Consider the following 23,318-nt stretch of genomic DNA (forward strand, 5'->3'; position numbering starts at 1 on the left):
ATCAACTCCAACGGCAGCAAACCATATTTAATGTAAATACATATTTAGGCATTGCTAAACTTCCTTTTAAATATTTAATTGGAGTGCAATTCTGGAGGTTTAAAACAGAACTTTAACAACAGAAGACATACATTTAAGAATCAAACTAAGGAGTTAAAGTACATACATCCTATTGCAACTTAATTTGATGCTTTTATGAAACTTGTTCTAATTTAGCAGTTTATTATTTTGATTGTTAGATTGTTCAGTATCAATTTTTGCTACTTGATATCATTTTAAGTTTAACATTCATATATTGAAATAAATACTAACCATAAACTACCAAACAAACAATTAACAAACTAAGGAGAACAAATCCAATATTGTTTGTACCATTATTATATAGAAATTACTAACTTACCACCTCATCATTTATCAGTAATAATATCATTGTAATATGATAACAAACGAAAGCCTCAATAACGTTCGCGCGGTAATGCCACCGGCGTGTAATATACACTTGATTTTTGTATGCAAAAGACACAACGAAAGACCCACAGGTATATTTTATCGCGAAAACAATGTTAATATATTGTTATTTTGGCATAATTATAAGAATGGTCACTGATCACTATTTATAAAACACAACTAAAGATTACGAACAACTTTTTTTTTTTTTTTTTTTTATGGCATCGCGCTCCTGGCGCATTCAGCCAAACGAGTAAAACGGGGAAACGGAATTAAAGGATTACATTATAACGGATATGTCGGAATTTGGATAAGGATCAGGGAATGGTAATATATTATAATTTTATATTATGACGTGAGAGGAATGAATACAATGATTTAAATATATATGGAGAAGAATTATTAATATACAGGAGTGTTCTAATAGATGTGGGAAACGGAACTTTTAAATCTGACAGCTGTCTTAATAATATAGAACGGTCATACAGGTTACAATTACCTGAAAAGAATATATGATTAAGATCAGCGGGATCAGCTCCACAAATACATGCGGAACTGGCCACGCGATTTTGTAGTTTCAGGTGTTCCGGTGTACATACGTGACCCAATCTCATTCGAATTAACATACTGGTTGCAGGCTTTGGCAAAGAGATTTTAGCAAACCAAGGTTTGGCAGGAATTGATCTTTGTATGCTCCGATAATGTAACGCAGCGGCACCCGCACCAGATGCCCATAATTTTGTCCATTCCTTTCTTAGGTATATTTTAGGCAGTGCCAACAGGTCTTCAGCAACATTCTTAAATGGAAACATGTCTCCAGAACTAATGGCATCACGAGCTAAGTCATCCACCCTTTCATTACCTTTAATCCCTCTGTGTCCAGGGATCCAGGCAATGGAAACCGAGTAACCTTTAAGATGACATTTTTGCAGTAGACTACGGATTTGATAAATAATTGGGTTATTAGATTTAGATTTGAAAGGAAATTTAGATATTGATTGAAGAGAACTTAAAGAGTCTGAAAAAATGACTGTTTTTTTAAGATGCATTATGATGATAAACTCTAATGCTTTAAGGATTCCAAAGCACTCACCACTATACACAGAGGATTCTGGAGGCAATTTTATCTTTTGGTAAATATTAGATTGTATGTGAAGCACACCAATACCGACACAACCATTGATGGACATCTTAGAAGCATCTGTATACATATGGTTAGCACCCTGATAATCAGTATCAATAAAACTCAGAAATTGTTGATTTTGATCTATATCATTCTTTGATATACCTATATCCAGGAGAACTGGTGGAACTAGTATAAGAGACTCATATTCATGCTGAAAAATGGGAAGTGATGAAGAGCTAACAGTGGGAGCTGAAATAGATTTAAGTTTTTGAAAACTTTTGATTAAGCAAGGAGGGCTCTTGTGTTTCCAATAGTTGGATGTACTTATTTGAAGTAGAAGGTTAGACAAGATAATCCAGAGTTGGTGATTAGAGAATTGGGAGCAACGGAAAATAAATCTATCACAAAGATATTGGCGTCGTAAATGGAGCGGAGGCTCACAACACTCAACTTGCATAGCATTGATAGGGCTTGATTTCATGGCACCACAAATTATTCTCAAGGCTTTAGATTGAATATGATCTAGTTTTTGGAAGCCAACGACATATCCAGGCTCTAACAAAAATGTCCCATAATCTAAAATGCTTCTTATTAAGGCATTGTACATTAGTTTCATACAAAAAGGATGGGAACCCCACCAAACTCCAGAAACACACCTAAGGATATTAATATTTTTTTCACATTTAGAAACTATGTACTCACAATGTGGGAGGCCTGTTAATTTACTATCTAAAATGACACCAAGGAATTTAGTTTTATCTTTTACTGAAATGGAGTAGTTATCAAATTGCACATTGATTGGAGGAGGAAATAGTTTTCTAGTAAATAAAACTACAACACTTTTAGGAACAGAAAGTTCTAAACCATTAGAATCTAACCATGACCTCAAGAAACATAAGGAACAAGTGACTGATCTACTAGCCTGTTCAGGAGAAAGATTTGATGAATAAAGTAATAAATCATCGGCATACTGTAAGACCCTAACAGTACCATTTAGAGATGACTCTAAATCAGATGTATAGATATTGTATAATAATGGACTTAATACAGACCCTTGTGGTAGACCTCTCCACACTAAACGAGAAATTCTATTGTTGTCATTTATAAGACTGATGGACCGTTCAGATAAAAGGTTTATTACAAAATGACTTAACATTTGTGGAATGCCTAACTTGAAAAGCTTTTCCTGTAACACTGAAACTAATACATTATCATAAGCAGCACTTATATCCAGAAAAGCAGCTACTACTGACTCATTTTTAGAAAATGCCAGTCGTATATCTGCAATTAATATTGACAAACTATCATAAGTAGATCTACCTTTTCGGAATCCAAACTGACTATGAGATAATAAATGGTTCTTTTCAACAAAAAATTCTAGCCTGTTTTTAATTAAGTGTTCAGCTACTTTTGCAAATACTGAGGAAAGGGCAATAGGGCGATAGGAAGAAACATCTGATGCTGGTTTATTGGGTTTTAAAATAGGAATAACTATCTGGGATCTCCATGAATCTGGGACTATACCGGACTGGATAACCGAATTTATTATGCTCAGATAATAAGTAAGTATGCCATCACTGGCATTTACTAAAAATGAGTAAGGCACACCATCTTCACCAGGAGCACTATCTTTTAAATTGCTTAAAACACCTTTTAGTTCCTCCATTTTAAAAGGGCAATTAAAAGTGGAGTCTAAGGAAGGATCATATAAAAAGGTTGCAGGTTGGAACACAAACTCTTCAGGAACAGATGAAGGTGCTAGTCTGTCTATAAATTGTTGTGCAAGATTAGGAGGCAGTGTACGCCTTGAGGGTTCATTGAATGCATGTCTGAACCTTTTGATGTTGTTCCAAACTATGGAAGGTTTTACATTAGGATTGAGAGACGCACAGAATCGTCTCCAACCTTCATATTTCTTCCTACGTAACAATTTTTTAGTATCACGTGCGACCTGCATGTAAGACTCAAAGTTTTCAGTAGTCATAAAATGACGATAAAGTTTTTCAGCCTCCTTTCGTTGTTTAATGGCTTGGGAACAATCCTGATCCCACCAAGGAGGAGAGGGGATTTTATTAATTACAGTATTTTTTACAGGAAATACATCATCAGCTGCTTCTGTAATCACCCGGGCCAAAGCAACCGAGCAACCAACTACGTCAGTATCATCTAAACTAGGCAAAAACAATAATTTCTTCTCTACACAGCATTTAAAGTTTTTCCAGTCAGCATTACATAGATTGTATTTAAGCCTAGGGCTAGGTTTCGGAGATGGTCGTGTAGATGAAGGAAATGAGACTATAATTGGAAAATGATCACTACCAAATGTAGAATCTAGAGTTTGCCAGGTGAAAGAAGATGCCAGTTCAGCAGAGCAAATGGATAGATCAACAGCGCTGGGTGATTCTGTAGGCGCTGTACGGCGAGTTGGAGAGCCAGTATTTAGGACACAAAGATTGTGATCATCTAAGATTTTTAAAACACGATGTCCATTATAGTTGGATACTGAACTGCCCCAAAACTGATGGTGTGAATTGAAATCTCCTAGAATCAACAAGGGCCTAGGTAGAGAGGAAATTATTTGTTCTAATTCATTAAAAATAGAAGATGATTGATGAGGAATATATACAGAGAGGATGCAGATGTTATTTACAATGGCAGCAATAATTGAAAAATCATCACTATGAGATGGGAGATGAAGAGATGAAAATGATTCAGAATTCCTGACGAGTAAAGCTACTCCACCCCACCCGTCAGGACGGTCCTCTCTGAGGCATGAATAGCCAGTAGCTCTTAGAAGAGCTCCAGGCTTGAGCCATGTCTCAGATAGGGCAAAAACACAAGGTTTAAATTTATTTAGTAAATGAATGAAATCATGTTTTTTATTGATTATGCTTCTGCAATTCCATTGTATTATATTGTCCATTGTTTTTAATTGCAAATGTAAGAGAGTCAATCATAGGGGCAACGTGGGACGGTAAAGTAAGGTTTGGCTTGGACAAAAGAGTTCTTAAGGCCTCAATAGACTCAGCGATTACTAGTCGTTCTTCCTTTTCTGTTTCCTGACGTAGAGCACAACCGTTTGCAGGAGAAGGGATGGAGTATTCACTTATTATGGCCCGATGTGCAGCCACATCATAGCCATGGGTAGTCTTTTTAACAGAAGGACGAGGTTTCAACAAAATAGTTTTTCTGCTGCTATGGCTAGGAGGGCGCATATTCGAACTAGGGTTTGTAACTGAATTTTGAGCACTATTATGTGGTAAATTTGATTGTATATGTGGTTGTGACTTAACCATATCAGCAAACGATTTCGATATAGCTGGGTGCAGTTTAACGGCTTCTCCATAGGAGATGCAGTTATTTGCCATACTGACTTTAATTTCTTTTTGCCTTACATGTTCTGGGCATGACCTGTTTGTGGCAAAGTGAAAGCCATTGCATAAACAGCAAATGGCATCCTCCTCCTCCACTGCACAGGTATTTCCAGGATGCATTTCCCCGCACTTGAAACATTTAGGCTTCGAACGACAGTTATTTTTGGTATGTCCAAATTTACAGCATAAAAAGCATTGAATGGTAGGAAAAATGTACAATTCAACGGCAAGAGAGTTGTAGCATGAAAAGACTCGTTTCGGTAATACTTGACCGTCAAATGTCAATACAACTGTCTCTGAGGGTTGCCAGGTAACAGAACCGTTAACCACAACTCTGTGGTTCAAACGTCGTACTTTTAATACTTTTCCACACCCCATGGGCACGGAAATGTTGGAAACTATTTCCTCCTCCGACCACTGTGCTGGAATACCTCGAACCAAGCCCATACGGGTCACAGAAAACGACGGAATGTATGCGGTAAGATTTTCTGATTCAAGACACGTATCAGTAACAAATAAGTTTGCGTCAACGTAATTTGAAAACGACATCGCTATACGTGTCCTACCAATGCGCTTAACACTTCCATTTATAATGTTTCTGAAGCCTTTTTTTAGTAAAAATTTCCCAAAGGACACCGGGTGCAGAGATGATTTTGCATCTGTTTGTTTCATTTGTACGTGCACCGTGAAGGGAGCAACATCGGAAGATGAAAATAAATTCCTGCCAACCTTGGTATTAGAAGAGTCATTTTTGTATTTAAGTTATCCGAAGAGTTTTTGGTAACCTGAATGTTAGAGTTTGAAGGAGCTTGGGTTTCTTGTATGATGTTCTGACAATCGCACGAATAGTCCCCGCCATTATTTTTCCTTCTTTTTTTATTACATGTTTTGCATCTTTTGTGACTCTTATTTCTTTTCAATTCACTTCTGCTCCCCACAGAAGAGTCCGTGTCCATTGCTGAATCGATAATAACATTACTTCCGACCTGGAGGTTATCACCTCCAGGGTCGGGAGGATCGTCATCCCCCATTACATATATACGAAAAAACTTACCAACTACGACGAAATTACACTAATTATATATACAAATACAACAATATATACAAACTATGTGAAAAATTATATACAAATTACTGATTCCCTGATCTATAATATTAAAATGGAAATTAAATTTACAAGAAACCTAAAACTGGACCGCCGCGTTTCACGTTTCCCGCGCTTTTTCTACGAACAACTTTTTCGAGTTTCTCGTATTATAAATATGTCAAAATCATAAATGATCGAAATAGTTTACGAAGCACGTTAACAAAAAGTATTACAAATTCAAATCGTTAAAATGTACATGTTTATTTCACCTATACAAATTATATTTACTTTTTTTATTAATAAACTAATGTAAATTATCATATTTTGTGTACGCCACTATATTATATTTCAATAATTTAAATAATATTTTGGTCTCTTAAACGATAACTGTTTTTAAGCAAGCTTCGTAAATGCCCAGTGAGACTTGGTTGGCATTTCAATCGCTTATCAAGTAACCATTTCACTGTCCAGTCTAATTGATTCAGATTATACATGACACCAGCAATATGAGTCTTGAGGTCAGGTTATACTGGTATGCGCGTTAGTACAATAATAGCTAACAAATATGGAGGCCTACCGCGAACCACGAAGTTTTGCTTTGCTGTCGCACTTACGTATGAAATTACAAGTGCGACAGAGAAAAAAAACTTTCTTCGGTAGGTTCTTTGATGACTTAGATTTTTCGCTTTTGACAAGTAACTTAGCAATGCTAGGATCAAAATGGCGTAATATGTATGTAAGCTTGCGGACGCTTACGCTTGTTTTCTTTCGTGTTTCATTTTTAACGTATTTTCGATGAGGTGTTATTGAAGCACGGCGCGTGTCTGTCTCACTCCCTCTTTCGGTAAATCCAATTCATTGTTTCATTTTGAAAGGATTTTTGAGGGGATGTCACAGTGAGGCGAGTGAATGGTATAAACACAACGCATTTCTCGGTGGACCTTTTGTCCTTGCAATAAGGTTTGTAGTTGGGCAGTTGATAGTATGAGCGATGAATACGATGACGTCAATGACTCATTTCTTCATTTGAATGTCTGCGAGCACCGAGCGCCTCGCGACTCTCTTGCGAGTTGTGAGGAACGCGAGTGAGTTTGAAAGGCTGAGAGTTTTTTTTAAATTTGAAGTGTTTGAGTGGTAAGAGCTGTGTGTGATGCGCGCGAGTAAATGAGTAAAATTAATTGAGGAGTGATGTATGACATTTATGCGGTGTGAAGTTCTGCGACAATTTAACAAAGTGAGTGGTACAAATGAGGTGCCTCACGAGTGAGCAACTCAACACTACACGATAGAGTTTTCAAGTAATACCCCTCTTCAAAATGCTCCGCGCCGCCGGTACGAGGGGTGCAGCACGGGTCGCTAAACACGCAACGCACAGGGAGGCCGCAATCGCATGCTTCACCCTCTTCTACTATACCTGGAATTTGGGATAAATTAAAACGTGTAGGTAAGAGTCTGTCGACAGTTGGGCTACCTATCACTGGTGTTAGGTTATGGTTGCTTTTACGGTAATCGTTTCTTTACAATGTTAGTAGGAAAACCACAGGAAAACGAAGACAGTCTGAGTCCGTATCTCCTCATAAACACAGTACCTAGTTCTTGGCATCGAACTTGGTGAAATGAACCTTTTTGACGCCAATAACGGGCGCACCGTAGGTCCAACGCCGAAGACGGATTAATCCGATACAGACCACAGAGCGACATAGTAGACCTATGTGCATATGCATAAAGTTCAACTTCAGTTTTGATACTTCGGTGACGTCCGCGTCCGGGTGACAGCTTTTGTTTGACAAGGCATCGAAAAGGTTAACGATACTATTTACAAAACCAATACCGATCAATCAACCCAAGCGCACCACACCTCATACAGACAGTGGCTGACAGCGTCGAGATTGTGGACAAATAACTTATTTGGTGTATGAGTGATTTGCAGTGTTGGCCGCCCTAGGCCCCAGGCCTGGTAGTAACTACTAGCAGCCCCTTTCTCAGCACCCATCATATAGACTGCCGCCTTGCTGCCGCCCCTAATGTCTTGCCGCCCTAGGCCCGGGCCTACTTGGCCTTAGGACAAATCCGCCACTATTGAGTGAGAACTCTAGGGTCTGACTGTCAGCCACGGATGTCTAAGCCACGGATGACTAAGCCATGAGCAAGCGACTAACCATTTCCGCAGTAAGCTCGCCACTCCTCATAAAGACAGTGGCTCACAGCGTCGAGCGTGGCAGCAATAAGGCGTTTGCTGCACAATGAGAACTCAAAGTGCGTTAAACTATCTGCAGCAGTGGACTGAGCGCCCATGAGGAAGCCCCGGCATTGCTTGTTCGGGAAGTTGTCGTCGTGGTGGGCGCCGAAACTGTGGCCTGGGGAAGAACAAGTTTGTTGATTGATGAGGCATGAATAAGTGTGTTGAGGGCGCCGAATAGGTCGTGTGGCGCAGCGTTAATATTAAACAAAAGGAAATGTATCCGGATGGCCTCAGTTTACGCTGCTCAAATCCCATAGAAACTCAACCACGCGCTGCACGCCCCGTTGTTTGCTTACCACTGAAGCCGTACACTAAGTTGAGGCTCCAACTCTAACGTAGGGAAATACGCTGTGTGGTGCCGGCGTTTAGAATAGCACCAGCCCATCTCGTCCCGTGGGTGTCGTAAAAGGCGACTAAGGGAAAACCGACGGACGGGCAGCAGCGTCCGTTGAGAAGTTTTATCAAAACCTACTGCGGTCCCATTTCGTATAACCAACTAAAAAACAACAACCAACAATAAACAACCAATCACTAATCCATAAATATCTCAAACATACAATCATACCTTTCGCAAACATCAAATCAATCAATCTTTTTTAACATTAACTTCGTATCTTCACATATCAACCCAAACAAAATTCCAACCCGGACCCATGGCGTCCGTACCCAATGCGGGGACCATGGGTCCATCAAAGCTCAAACATAAAAACAACGCCGGGTCTCTAAAAGCTGAGCATCACCATTGCTTCTGTCTGATGGTGATGCCGGGACCCGGCATCGCATAAATCACAAAAAACTTCGCAAATGTCACCGCGGGCACAGGGTCGCCCGTATCTCTCGCGAGGGCCCTGTGTCTTCACTCGACACGTACAAACCTTTAAAAAAAAAAAAAAAAACGTAGGGAAATATGTAATCTAAGAATACTTAATACCTTGACAACCCTAGGGACAATTAATATCCCTATTAATTGTCCCTAGGGTTGTCAAGGTATTAAGTATTCTTCATGCTGCTGAAGGTAAAATTATGACAGTTCAGTAATCCAGGACGAGGACATGGGTGCGATGACCGGAACTTTTTATCAATTATTATGCGTCTCGTACATAATCATACAGTAATATATTAGTGTGAAACGGACAGACTGAAAAACTTGAATAATGCCCGGAACCCTCGAATTTTAAATCTCTTTATGAATTAAAATAAAAACGTGTTTTGGGCCGTAAATACGTTTTGGTGTAGGTACTTATAAAATCACTAACATTTTGTCGATGTAGACCAAGATTCCGTTACGTTAAGTGGTTAAGTGGACCTACCTAACCTACCTCTCTTGTTTATATAGTATGCCTTATCGGTACTCGATAAATGAAGTGCCACTCACTCGTAAAACGTTTCCATAATATAATGGCACAAGTATGTGGACTCCGCTTACAAGTGATTTTTTACACATTTTCTGCGAGAAAGCGACGTACTTAATTAAAAAATGTATATTTGAAATACGTGAATGTTTTTAGTGTATTATTTACCTTTACAATTAAAACACAAATATATGTTTACAAGGTACGTAAATAGGTGAGGTGAAGCCAAACTGCATTCCTGCTAACGATCACTAGAAATGGAAATATTTTGGTTAAATAAAAAAAAAAAAAAAAAAAAAGTAAGAGTCATTCAAAGATAAGTTGGCAGCGATTTTGATAGCTCCGACAGTGCAAGTGTTATTTTAAACGTCCTACTTCTATGAATTTATGACGTGTTTTTAACACTTTACAGGCTGGGCTATCAAAATTAAATTAAATTAAATAAGTATTTAGGTATTCACTCAAATAACGATAGTACCTAGCTAGAAACAGCCCGGTTATCACGTTATCAGTGTGCCGTCGGATAATTCTGTAAATTTTTAATGTTTTATTTTAACGATGGAATTTTATTACAATTGATATGGCAACACAAGTGTTTAATCTGTTAACAGGAGGGGAAAACCCGGTGGGCGGCGGCGCGCGCAACTGCGCAGTAGCTTGATAACCCGAGGACGGGATCTCCACCATGACTTAACGGTCACGTGGTGCTCACAAACGGCGCCAATAAGCGCTTTAAGCGCTTAAAGTGTTTCCAGCTTTTGAAGTGGATTATTTTTATTATTGATATCAAATTGTGTATCATTGCATTGATTTTATTCGAGAGCAACCGACGAGCCGATGCTTTTTAATAGTTATTTACGATACAAATGCGAAAAAAAGGAAATTCGTAACGGGTGGTGATAAATTAAAACACGACCGAAGGGAGTGTTTTAAATCGACACGAGTTGTGAATTACCTATTCGCACGTGTATCGTTCAACGTTTTTCAGTACATATGGCTCTTTAAAGTTTCTACATAGTTACATAATGTGCTAATTTACGCACTAGTGCGGAAAAGTAGCACCATATGTACTGAAATAGTACATTACGATACAAGTGCGAAAAATAGGAAATTCGCACATGTATCGTACAACGTTTTACAGTACATATGGCCCTTTAAATTAAATGTTCGACATAGTAACGTAATATGGTAATTTTCGCACTAGTGTGGTAAAGTAGCACCATATGTACTGTAATAGTACATTACGATACTAGTGCGAAAAATAGGAAATTCGAAACAAGTGGCGATAAATTAAAACACGACCGAAGGGAGTGTTTTAAATCGACACGAGTTGCGAATTACCTATTCGCACATGTATCGTACAACGTTTTACAGTACATATGGCCCTTTAAATGTTCTACATAGTAACATAAGATGCTAATTTTCGCACTAGTGCGGTAAAGTAGCACCATATGTACTGTAAAATATAATACGTCACGTTTTCAAGGAAATCAAAGTGGCGTAATATTTTATCTGAATAAGCACGCCTCATTCCCATAGCAGTATTTATTATTTAATTAAGTTATTTATTTTTGAGCTGGAAAGAAGAAAAAAAATACTATAATAATTTAATGTTGGTAGTGTTTCTTCGTTTTCAAGCGCTGAAAGCGCTTAGCGATTCTATCCTTTATCGGCCATTTTATATTTCAGACAGAAACGCATTAAATATACATGATTTCCTAATTAGATGTGATATGTTCTGTCGACTTCAATGGGATTGATTTCTTCAATTCGGTTAAAACTTTAGTGAAGGAATCTAGTAAGTATTTTAATTACTTGTAGTTATTCATATTTAGTTGCGTAGAGTACTTACTGTGTAGAGTAACCGAACTTGGCTTTCTTGGTGTTTCGTGCAAGGGGCAAAATATATTTGATGTTTACGTGAGTATTTGTTTTTGTATAATTATTTCGTGACAATTTGTTGCAAGACTTATGTGAACCTAAACTTTTAGATTCGATTAAATTCAGTTGCATTCCCTAGTAAATACATACATATAGGTTTATTCACAAACGCTGTACTAATTTGCAATATATTCTTAGACATAATGTCTGTAGGTACTTAGAGTACTTAGTACTTACCTACCGGTAAACAATATAAGTACCTGTATCAGTAAATAATAATAAACTTAAGGTGTGTTTTAATGGGTTTCGTTTTTTTTTTTTTTTTTTAATTATTTTATTATTATGATATTTACGATTGGGATCGTTCCACTTTGAAAATCTTTAAAATATCTGATAATTTATAAATATTTTACTGTACATATCTAGTTTCTCGAAAAATGTGATTCAAGATTCAATAATTCATCTGCTCGTAATAAACCAGAGGCATTTGATTTCTTGTTGAAGTCCTTGAAGTTTGTGGGCAGTGTATTTTACGGTGTTTATTTTTTTAATGATCAACGACAAAAACACGTTTACTATTTTATAGGTTTATATTATATCGTTCGTTTCGTAGTAAAATCTGTCCGTTTTTCTAAGATCAAGTAAATGTCCTCTATTTTTTTATTTAATGTTATTTATTTTCGCCCTCTTTTATAATTACAAGCTTTTATTTACTTTCACCTGACCGTTGTCTGTTTGTAATCAAATCTTGCAAGTTAAATTTGACCCACTTCCCGGTTTCCGATGAAGCTGAAAACAATGCAATATTATGGTACCATGATGATCTGATGATGGAGACAGGAGGTGGCCATAGGAACTCTGTGATAAACAGAGATCGGACAAATTTGCGTCATTGCTCGCAATAATGTGGACATGACTCCAAAATTAATCAAATAAGTAATCATTTAATTAATTTCTTACTTGACTTAAATTTTAATTCCTAGTCAATAAATACAAAAGTTTGTTAAAATATAGATTTATTAAAGAAAATAATCAGTATTTTTTCCAATCTGTTCTAAGTTGTGGGCGATAACCTCAAAATCGGGATAAACTAAACAAAAAACAGAAAATAAACTCTGAATTATACTGGAATAATAATATTCCTATAAAACTACTTAAGTTTGCCCCATTAACATCAGTGGAGTGCGAGCGTTGTTTTTCAGTACTTAAGTATATTTTTGATGTAAAAAGAAATAGACTGACTGCAGAAAATTTGGAAAAAATACTGATTATTTTCTTTAATAAATCTATACTTTAACGAACTTTTGTATTTATTGACTAGGAATTAAAATTTAAGTCAAGTAAGAAATTAATTAAATGATTACATATTTGATTAATTTTGGAGTCATGTCCACATTATTGCGAGCAATGACGCAAATTTGTCCGATCTCTGGTGATAAAACAACGTAACCTAATTGTGTTTGGGGTTTTTAGAATTGTCTCGATGAGTAGGTATATTAGTTACTTGTGGAAAGAAAAGTACAGTCAGCGATAAAAGCTTGTACCGAAAATGAAATTCTTGCCAAAAACTTATTTTATTGACTTTCCTCTAGTCTATTATACTCAGTGCTATATTTGTCTACAGTTCTTCATCAACTCTTATCTACTCAAAGATTAACTGGAAGAAATCCCTTAAAGGGATAAGTTCGCATTTGTACTGCCTATCCTGTGCCATATTTATGTTTTGTGTTTTGTACAAAGAGTTTATACGTACATACATACATGTATGACGAACTTGATCTTATAAATCGGACAGGCTTCATAGGTACCTGTTGTCAGATTTTACGAAAAATAGGGTAGTATTCAATATTACCAAAGAGAATTGTTATAGAGAAGTAAAGTCAAAGAAAAAAACGTGCTTCTTATTTTGACATCCAAAACAGGTGGCGCTGTACTGCGCCATATGGCCCATATGTTTTACGGTCACTACATTTTCAAACATCAACTTTTGACGATCGGATTTACCGCAAAATGTATGGAGCTGTACACGAGTGTATACCTGTCAAATTCGAAGCACGACTTTATCGTAGATTCTAAGCATATCACTCAATCAATGTATTCTTAAATAATATATATTTTTTTTTTATCGTTTGACATTTGGAGAACCTTTACACCTCCAAATCTTATTAATGTCATTATTATTGTGTATTATTATTTACCTCAGACCGTGGGGACCTTATACATCTCCAAACTTAATGTATTAACCGTGGAGACTATACGTCTCTGTCATACTGTATAATATATTTGACTTGGTACATACTAGTTATGTATTCTGTAGCATTAGTTTATGAGACTGCTAGTTTAACAGTCCAGACGCGGTTTATTTATTTAGTATAAATTTTATTTTGACACTTGGAGAGACTTTACACCTCCAAATTTTATTAGTATTAGTACTCTGACATTGGGGACCTTTTACATCTCCAGATTTAATGTGCTTTAACCATAGAGACTATACATCTCTATTGTATTGTAGTAATTATTTATTTTAAGATTATTATAATGTAATGTTTACCCAGGCATTGGCTGTTGTATTTATAAATGTTGTTATGTATTTTTCATGTCACTATATGATGTTACTATAAATGTTGTATTGACTTGTAAAAGAGCCCTTGAGGCCTACTTGCAGAATACATTTTTGAATTTTGAATTTTGGTAATACTAACTGCTCAAGCCCAGACTTTTAATTCATTTATTCATGGGTTGCAGCTTCCACCATGGAGTCACCGGAGAATACAGATACCTCACCAGCACTAAACAAAATAACAATTGGAATACTTGGAACTGATCTACCAACGGATGAGGAGATAGAAGAAACGTTACTACAAAGAGAAGAGACAATTAACAACAAAGACCAAAATGAGTTAGAAAGAGATAGTGAGACAGACGGAGAAGAAATATCTGACTGTGACTCCGATTTTGACGGCATGGAAAAGCTATGGGATACTTTGATCAATTCAAATGAACCATATGGTAACACCGTAGAACACTTGAATAAAATATTAAAAGCCCTTCCAAAAAGACTAAGCACGCGAGCACGAAAGGAAATTAATAGATTTGATCAAAGATTTCACGATAAGAAACAATTAGAAAAGATAGACAAAATATTAAACTCGAATTTGGTAGACCCCGATATCGATGAGGAGATTCTGATGGAGAATTTGGAAAGAATGAGAGCGAATATCAGAAATATAATTAGAAAGAAAGAGCGAGCGTCAGAAAATTAGAAATGGTGCAATAAACTAAATACAGAGTTTTTATTTAGTCACCTGTAATAATTTACGGGCTGAATATATAGGTCATGATGAGCAACTTTTACTATGAGACTAACCCCGAAATCGCGAAAAAAAAAATTACTCTCAATCCTTTCTATAGAAAATGTCAAGGTCAGACAGCCAAAATGTATTAAACAGCCAATTTTTTTTCGCCATTTCGGGGTTGATTAGGAAAAGTTGCCCAGTATGACCTATTATACACCCCGTAAATTATTGCAGGTGGCTAAATAAACAGCCTGTATATTAGTTGATTTAAGATTTAGAAATTTAGAGGAAAAAACGAATATCTTAAAGTAGCTAACCGTGTTTGACGAGACAGGGTGTAAAAGTGTTATCACAAACATCTAGAGATTATGGCGTTTAAAATAACACTTGCACACTCTGTGCCATCAAGCACGGTGCAGAGTCAGCTTTGCCTGACTCTACTTGCTAACTTGATATAGGTTTTAAAGAAACTAATTAAAAATCGGCCAAGAGCATGTCGGGCCATGCTCAGTGTAGGGTTTCGTAGTTACCATTCTGTCAAAATATGCCAAAGTGGGACTATTAGTATGTAAGTATAGGTAAAAAACTTAAGTAAGTCACCTGTTGTATGTAGTTGTGACGTGTTCGAATAGACATTTGTTTTGTTTGTGTGTGTCTTTTAAACATGTATTGTCTATTCGAACACGCCACAACTACATACAACAGGTGACTTACTTAAGTTTTTTACCTATATCATTGTTAAAGATTTTTTCATATTTTTTGGACCCTTTAATCCTATCAAAAACTGGTTTTTATAGACCCTTATTCGTTTTGAAAAACCTATCCAACGATGTCCCACACTATTGAGTCAAAACGAAAATCATTTTATATGGGAGGTACCCTAAAATATAATTTTTTATAGTTTTAATTTTACCGTTCTGTCGCCATGCATGATTTATGTATCCATGCAAAATTGCAGCTTTCTAGCACTAACGATCACGGAGCAAAGCCGAGGACGCGGACGGACGGACAGACGGACATGGCGAAACTTTTAAGCAGTGCCCGTACATTTCATGCCGTTGACGGAAAAATGACGTCACGTTACATAGAGTATGATTCCAATTAGAATTTTCGTAATAGGGTAACGGCGGCTATTAACGCGGGTATCAAAATCGACGTCTAACACCGCGGTGTTTACAAATACGCATTTTGCAAGCAAACAGATCTATTCTCTAAGAAATAAAGCATACACAAAACAAGCTCATTCATTGGTCTATCGTGCCCATTAGTGTGCATTTGTGTGAGTGTAACAAAAAACACGCAAATCGTCAGTTTGTGCGACGGCGGCGCAAGAACCGGTTGTTCCATACAGACGCGTGACACCACAGGTAAGTGCACTCCAATCTTACTTAGTGTTTTACGTAATAGTTATGGCAAATAAACTAGTGCAATGCCTTTTAAGAGGTTGTGTATTGTTTTCTACACGATTTTGAATTACTTTTAACTTAGTTTTTGACCGGGAAATACGTTTAAAATTGAAAATAAAATACAGCGGTGATAGGCGCCAATTACATCTGTAGTAAGTAATTCCGTGGTATGCCACGGTAATAGAAAAAGTGGTAGTTTTGTTATTTACTCTTTAGTTTTGGCACAAATTATCAATTTTATAATTTCTTTTATTTATTCCAATCTTGATCTATTCACGCTATTAAAGAGCTATTTCCGTCGTATGGAAAGTATTCAACTAAACCTTAATTTTTAACAAAAACTTCAGCACCGATTTCCTTGTTTCTATGGGAACCCTTAATCTGTCAACTTTTTTTTATTTTGAGTTAAAACCTAAAATTTACTTGCCAGTTATGTGATTTTGTCTTTACAAGAAGCTTGTAATATACGTGTTTGATTTGATTTGAAAAAACATCTGTGTTTTATTCTTTTTATGGGTCGGAATTAGGTTTAATTAAACTCCAAATTAAGCCTATTACCGATGGTATGATCATATTACCCTCGGTTATAGAATGTATAGAAATCTATTACCGACCCAGAGAAATATCGAATGGGTCGGTAATAGGCCCTTAAAGAGTTATCTATTACCGAGTGACTATTTGGTATTGTATTGAAATATCGCATTTAGGGTACCGCAAGTACAGATTTCGTTGATAAAATTTAGACTTCAGTTATCATTATCAGATTTAAATTCTTCTGTTTTCTGATTCAGTTATTACTCTGACAGACAAGGAAGGGTACCCAACTGCCGGACAATTCCGATTAGATTTTTTTTTTATATAATTTTATTTATACAGTAGTCCAAAATCTTAGACATGATTTTTTTTAGCTATAACAATCAGCAATAAGAAAAGTACTGTGATTTGTTAGTTATAAACGGGTAAATTATAACACATAATATGTGAGAGACTTTATTTAACTTAATTACCTTATCAAAAATATTAGAATTAAAAATTTTCATGTTTTTATATATAGTCGAAATTTTATTAGGTGGACGATTACCATTTCACTGTGGTAAACTTTCACTCAGGTGGTAAACGTCCAGCTTATAAAATGTTGACTATAATTTACGCTGTGCCTTATGAGAAAATGTTACTTACTTGTTTTTTTTTTGTGCAGCTAATTATGTCAGTAAGACAAACTCTTATCAATCTTTATAGCATTTAAAAATTACTTTATTTAATAACAGGCAGGCCTATTTGTCATATACGTCCTTAGTAAAACTTTACTAACAATAATTTTTGTTGTTTTACATGTAAAACATTCAACTTATAACTTGTTATACAGGTACTCGTGGGTACTTGGTAAGTTAACTATTTAATAGTATTTGATTGTGCCAAAGTGTAATTATAATCTCTTCGAATATATCTCTTATTTTTAAACATACTCCTATAGTTTTATTTTTGTGTCATTATTAAACTTAATGACACAAAAATAATATACAGAACCCACGTCGTTATTATTGTTTTAACCCTCGGTATTAGGTTTCGAATTTTGAGTTTGGTTTCTGTTAACGAGTGCAGAAAAATCATGCCAATTGTACCCTCGGTAATGAAAGCTCAATTCGCGATAATAGAATCACAGCCTGTCCCTTGCCACGGTAATAGAAGATTTGGTAATTTTGGCTTCAAAAAATATTTTAATACATATAATAACCCAAAATGAATCCAAAAACGTGTGAAACGGAAAGTTCATTAAATGCTCTGATGAAAAAAAAATATTCCTGGCTGTTAGACAGCATTGATACCCTTAATTTTTGGATCTCTTTTGAAAAGTTCCTTAACTACCACGGTAATAGGTGCCTTTACCATAATTAATAATTTGTCAATCTCTTTAGTTAACTGATACAGATTCTTGAAAATCAGTACAAAAACGTCTGACTTTCATCTTTTTGTCACTAAACTAAATAATTGATTATTAGTTTATTAGATAATATATATTTTTGATTTTTAACAGTGTATTTTAAGTAACAAGTATTTATTTTTCTACGCGTCTATAAATTAGTTATCTAAATTTGTTGTTTTATAAAAAAAAAACTGCTTGCTTATAAGGGTGACTATACGAAACCCTAAAAAGCCAAATATTGTGATATGAAATATTATATACCTTTACAGGATACCTATTTTAATCTATGATATTATGAATTCTTGTTGTTTTTTGATATGAATTTATATGACATGTAAATTTAAGATAATCAATATTTTATGCTTAACAAAACATACAATAATCGTTAATTATATTTTTATTAAACCAGTTTTGTTTTATTCCAGTTTCAATTCCACTAAAACGGCGCCTATAAAATACCCCAAGAATTACTTACGTAATAGGGCAACTCATCAAACTCACTATAAAAGGAAACTAAACCCAATAGCATTAATTCGGACACTTTGTATATCTCAATAAAAAGAGATCCGTTTTTTATTGCATTTGATTGTAGTCTACATTATTTATACATTGCTTAGGAACAAAGTCCGTTTAAAGATTTTTATTTCTCAAAAGAATAACAATTATTCACTTATATGAGAAAAAACACAACAATCAATTACAAATTAAAGTCTGTTACCTATTGATGCTACTATAGTCGTAAGGTGGCATTAGAGTAATTGGATTGTCAAACGTTAGAAATGAAATGAAATGAAATATTTATTAATAACAATTGTTACATGTCGTCTTACAAATAATATTCATGGAGATACAATTATTCTTTTATTATTTTATATTGTATGTAAATGATATCATATTCAAATATTTTATTATGTCACAATATTATTTACCATTTAAATAACAAGCGGTAGACTAAAAAACTCGTCATATGAATAATATGACTCTTAGCGTAACTTAATTTACGTGTCCGTACAGCTCTCTCTGTTTCTGTTTATATCAGAGGGCACTGAATTTGCAGAAACGGACCTGTCAGCGCTCCTTGTAGCGTGAGCGATGGCAAGAGTTTTGACTGAGCGCCCGAACTCGCTAGGTACACACGACACTCGCTAGGAGGAATTTATGAAGAAAATGTGAGCGGGGCGATGCGCTTGGGGCACGCGCTTTTCGCCGCTGCAGGTTAGAGTGCGCGATGGCAAGCATGTTGAAGGAGCGCCCCAACACGCTAGACGTACAGCTGCCTTAGGAACTTACCAATTTCATGAGCGAGCGTGAGCGCGGCGATGCGCTCGGGCACGCGATAATGGCCGCTACCGGTAGCGTGCGCGATGGCTAATAGCTAATTAGACAGCTGCCTTAGAGACTTACCAATCTCATGAGCGAGCGTGAGCGCGGCGATGCGCTCGGGCACTCGCTCGTCGCCGCTTCCTGTAGCGTGTGCGATGGCTAGCGTGTTGAATGAGCGCCCAAACTTGCGGCGGTCGCACAGCCCTCCCGCTGAACCGCCCACCCCACCGCCAAGCGACGTGAAGCTGATGAAAAGTTAAAGGTGTTTCTGAGTAGGTATAAAAAGAGCTTAAAGTCACAGTGAGTGTCGATTTAAAAGCAAATATGGCGTCGAAACCCGGTAGCATCTGAACAAGGTTGCAATGCGCTCCTACTGATTTAAGATTTAAGAGCACATGTAACTTACCTCAGTCCAAGCGTCCTGTTCTGAAACGAGTGCCCCGAGAACGCGATGCCGAGACAGACCTCGTTCAATCGGCGCAGACGCGAGAACCGCTTGAGGTAGCTTCGGCCGTCTATCGAATGCTTCGCAGCGTCACCGAACACTCGCGCGTTCGTCTCTTCTGATGCCAAGACTAGGATGTACTTCACTGAGAAACCTGCGATATTTCAGGGGTTAGGCTGCCTTTCCACTGAGGCGGATCGGAGATGACAGATGTTCGGGAATATGGTGAAATTTGGAGTAGATACTTCCGTGTTTCCGAGGACAATGCAATAAATAAAAGATTATGTCGCAACGGTATATTGTTTTAAAGCAACAAACTGCATTAATCAACAATGACCTTGATGTATTGGCCAATTTGGATCTAAGTGATTGACAAACGAGTTGACACGATTTTTTCTAACAGTTAAAATTCTCACCAATGTTATCCGGCATACCGTCCTCATCGAAGTCCGCGTTTCTTATGATGATGTCTGCTTGGGCCACCGCATGCACCTGTAGCATACATAAATGAGATCAGAAAATATTTGTTGTCAATTAACTTATGTACCAGTGGGCTTAGTGGGCCGGACATAATAATATAAGTACCCAAGTGTCCAAACCATAGTGCGGCGTCGGCGGGCATAGTGCCATGTGCCTTAGACCAAAGCTCTCGTGGGCGTCGAAGAACTCATTATCGGCCAGCAGCAGGAGGTCGCAGAACCTTACCCTATTGCGTTTGCTATGGTTTTCCGTCTAATAGCACGTACCATGCGGCTCATGGCGTGGTTCAGGCTGCCGTGGGCGTCCTTGTCGAATAACTCCTTTGTCGGCTGGCAGGACCAACTTACAGACCCTTATCCTGTTTCGAGTCTGCCACGCAGGACTTGTCAAAGGACTCCTAGGGCCTGCCACCTAGTCGTTACGGGTTTTCCGTCTTCTAGCACGTACCATGCGGCTCACGGCGTGGTTCAGGCTGCCATGGGCGTCCTTGTCGAAGAACTCCTTGTCGGCCAGGAGCAGCAGGTCGCAGATTCGAGCCCGCGCCGTGCCTGGCGGGGGATCCTCTGTCTCCAGCATTGATTTCGCGTCGAAGCGGACATTCTACAAATTAATAAGTATTAAGTAAAGTAACATTACTGGCTTCACTGGGGAAATGGAGATCACGCATTTCAACCATGACCGTATCTTTTGTGCTCTTATGTATGTATGGGGCAGCTGTTCCCTTATTTTTTAGTCTTTTAGGTGTCACACCTTTGTTGCATAAAAATAAATGCTTTTTGATTTTTTTTATTTTGATGATTGTACTAGGTACTTCATGTCGCGTGGATAGCTCTGTATCTATGAAGAAGACTTACAAAAATCGACCAATCACCGCAAAATAGCGCCCGATAACGTAAATATATTTAAATAAATGAGCTTGGTCAATTTTAACTTGGCTAGATCAAGATATAACTTAATTATTTGGCTTCTAGAGAGTCAAGAAGAAAACGCATAAACGCACCTTCAGTTTGATAACTGAAGTATATAAATAGAAGAAAATTTTTTTTGGTTCTTATTTCTTTTGTTCTGTTCCATACTTGGTGGGTGACTGTTTCCTAGTAAGAAGAATCATTTGCATCTGCGAATTACTTGCTAGTTTCTTAGGTGCAATTGGTTGTACTGTGGGCGAGAGCATTTGCCAGATCAGGCCAGACAGTTAAACAGTGGAATTTCTTTACAAATTACTAAATATTTCTGTGGCCCTAGTACAGAATGTCAGTCACCTGTTCACCTGTGCAAATTCGCGGCGCGGACGTGCTTGACTGACGAAGCTGCCGTCTTCGAACGGGCCGAAAGGCTTGCGAGGATCGTCCTGGTTGTAAGGGTCTGCGTACAGGGTGCGGTTACCTGAAAAGTGTGATCCCTAAAGTCTTGGTCTCCGGTTGACGCTTTACGCGACGTTCAGCATCACCTTTTGAGGGAAGGAAGCAACATTTCTATAAAACTTTACGCTTCATGACGTGAACTGGAGACTAAAGCCTAAATATACGATTCATCGCTTCTTAATACAACTGTTACACATCTTTACATGACTTCGTATCTTTTGTGAATCAGTCGCAAATATACCTAAGCTTTTCGTCTGACTTCGAAGTTCTGATGGCAGGTGCTTTCTTTTAATCTAATATGTATATGTTCAAATCTAGGGATTAGTAAGGTACTTGACGCGTTATTACGATGAGGAAAGTGCTAAAATGAGTAGGAGGAAAACATACCCAGATGCAAGACCCCGTAAAAATGGCCATCCTGTCCGATATATCCCTCAGCGGAGCCGGTAGATGGCGCCACCAATGGGAACCCTGAAGCCAAGGCCACATCGCCAGGTACGAACGCTTTGATCACTCTTTCGTCTAAGTCTGGGTCTAAGTAGACACGCGAGACTTTGGTGAGCTGGGATGACACTGGAAAGGGTAGTTTTTGCAAAGACGTAAAGGTAATATGCGTGAAGGGTTCTCCCTAAGGTAAGCAGTCATGGCAATCGTAGTATAGCTAGCATATTGTTGCAGGCATCACATTACTCTAAAGCAGTACGCACGACGCCCATTTCAAGAACACGGCGCTAATAGACATTATGTGCCACTCGCCAGACTTTCAGTAACGACGAGGAAAATATATACTTTATATACCTAATTCATTCTAAAGCCGCGTTTTCACTTGGTGCTCTGAACAGTTCTGAGGGAGCAATCGTTCGTTCGTTCAGTAAATGGAAACATTTGCTCTAATAGTAAATAGGAAGTGCAAACATTTACTCTAAACAAAATGTTTGCTCAGAACACTAAGTTGACTAAGTGAAAACGTGGCTTTACGAGACTTATCAGGGATTGTTTAGAGGAATATACACTATACATACTCTTCGTCGGTAAACATTCTGTCGACTGTATGTTCTTTTGCCAGATTTTGGATGCCATTCACGAAATGATTGCTAACAAATCGCGGGCCTGCCGCGTGCACGCTTGCAGTGCGCGCATCTGAAGGTTGCGGCATATTCGCCAGATCATGCACATACCTGATCAACTAAAACTTGAATACATACCTATTGGTACCATTTTCAGACATAGCAAGTGTTGCTCGGCACCAAACTTAGCCACGACCACAGAGTACCCCGGCAAATTGCACCAATAACTGTAGCTACTGAGGTCTATTTCCTCTCCCATGACGCTTATGATAACGAGAAACAGCATCAGCGATACGCACATGGCGAATTTAGAATTTTTGGATTGTTTACACTCTCTGAAGTTTCATTGTTAGTTGACAGTTGGTAGATTGACAGCAGAATTGTCTTTTTAAATTGCTTGTGGTCATGATGTCATGATGTGAAAGGTAGAGTATGGGTAGAGTATTTAAGTAGTCAAAATCCAGGCTAACACCATGCTGACTCGGGTCCATTTCGTGGCTAATA

The 23,318-nt window shown here is 37.4% G+C and overlaps 1 protein-coding gene and 1 long non-coding RNA gene across 2 annotated transcripts in view; one reads left to right on the forward strand and one right to left on the reverse strand.

Annotated features, from left to right (window-relative positions):
• Window positions 1–23,183, reverse strand: part of LOC133530446 (disintegrin and metalloproteinase domain-containing protein 10-like) — a 28,925-nt gene extending 5,742 nt beyond the window's left edge. The window contains exons 1-9 of the mRNA XM_061868358.1: window positions 22,953–23,183; window positions 22,135–22,320; window positions 21,654–21,769; window positions 20,831–20,983; window positions 20,320–20,395; window positions 19,865–20,057; window positions 19,540–19,703; window positions 8,194–8,391; window positions 7,340–7,448 (exon numbers count right to left, since the gene is read on the reverse strand). Coding sequence (XP_061724342.1) covers window positions 7,340–7,448; window positions 8,194–8,391; window positions 19,540–19,703; window positions 19,865–20,057; window positions 20,320–20,395; window positions 20,831–20,983; window positions 21,654–21,769; window positions 22,135–22,320; window positions 22,953–23,115 — 1,358 coding nt within the window. The 5' untranslated portion in view covers window positions 23,116–23,183. The remainder of the gene's footprint in view (window positions 1–7,339; window positions 7,449–8,193; window positions 8,392–19,539; window positions 19,704–19,864; window positions 20,058–20,319; window positions 20,396–20,830; window positions 20,984–21,653; window positions 21,770–22,134; window positions 22,321–22,952) is intronic.
• LOC133530447 (uncharacterized) lies at window positions 648–4,459 on the forward strand. The gene is made up of 2 exons (XR_009801306.1): window positions 648–3,135; window positions 3,668–4,459. It is a non-coding gene; the product is annotated as an uncharacterized LOC133530447 (long non-coding RNA).
• Window positions 23,184–23,318: the final 135 nt, after the last annotated feature.

This window comes from Cydia pomonella, chromosome 22 (genome assembly GCF_033807575.1).
Source record: "Cydia pomonella isolate Wapato2018A chromosome 22, ilCydPomo1, whole genome shotgun sequence".
NCBI classification, from domain to species: domain Eukaryota; kingdom Metazoa; phylum Arthropoda; class Insecta; order Lepidoptera; family Tortricidae; genus Cydia; species Cydia pomonella.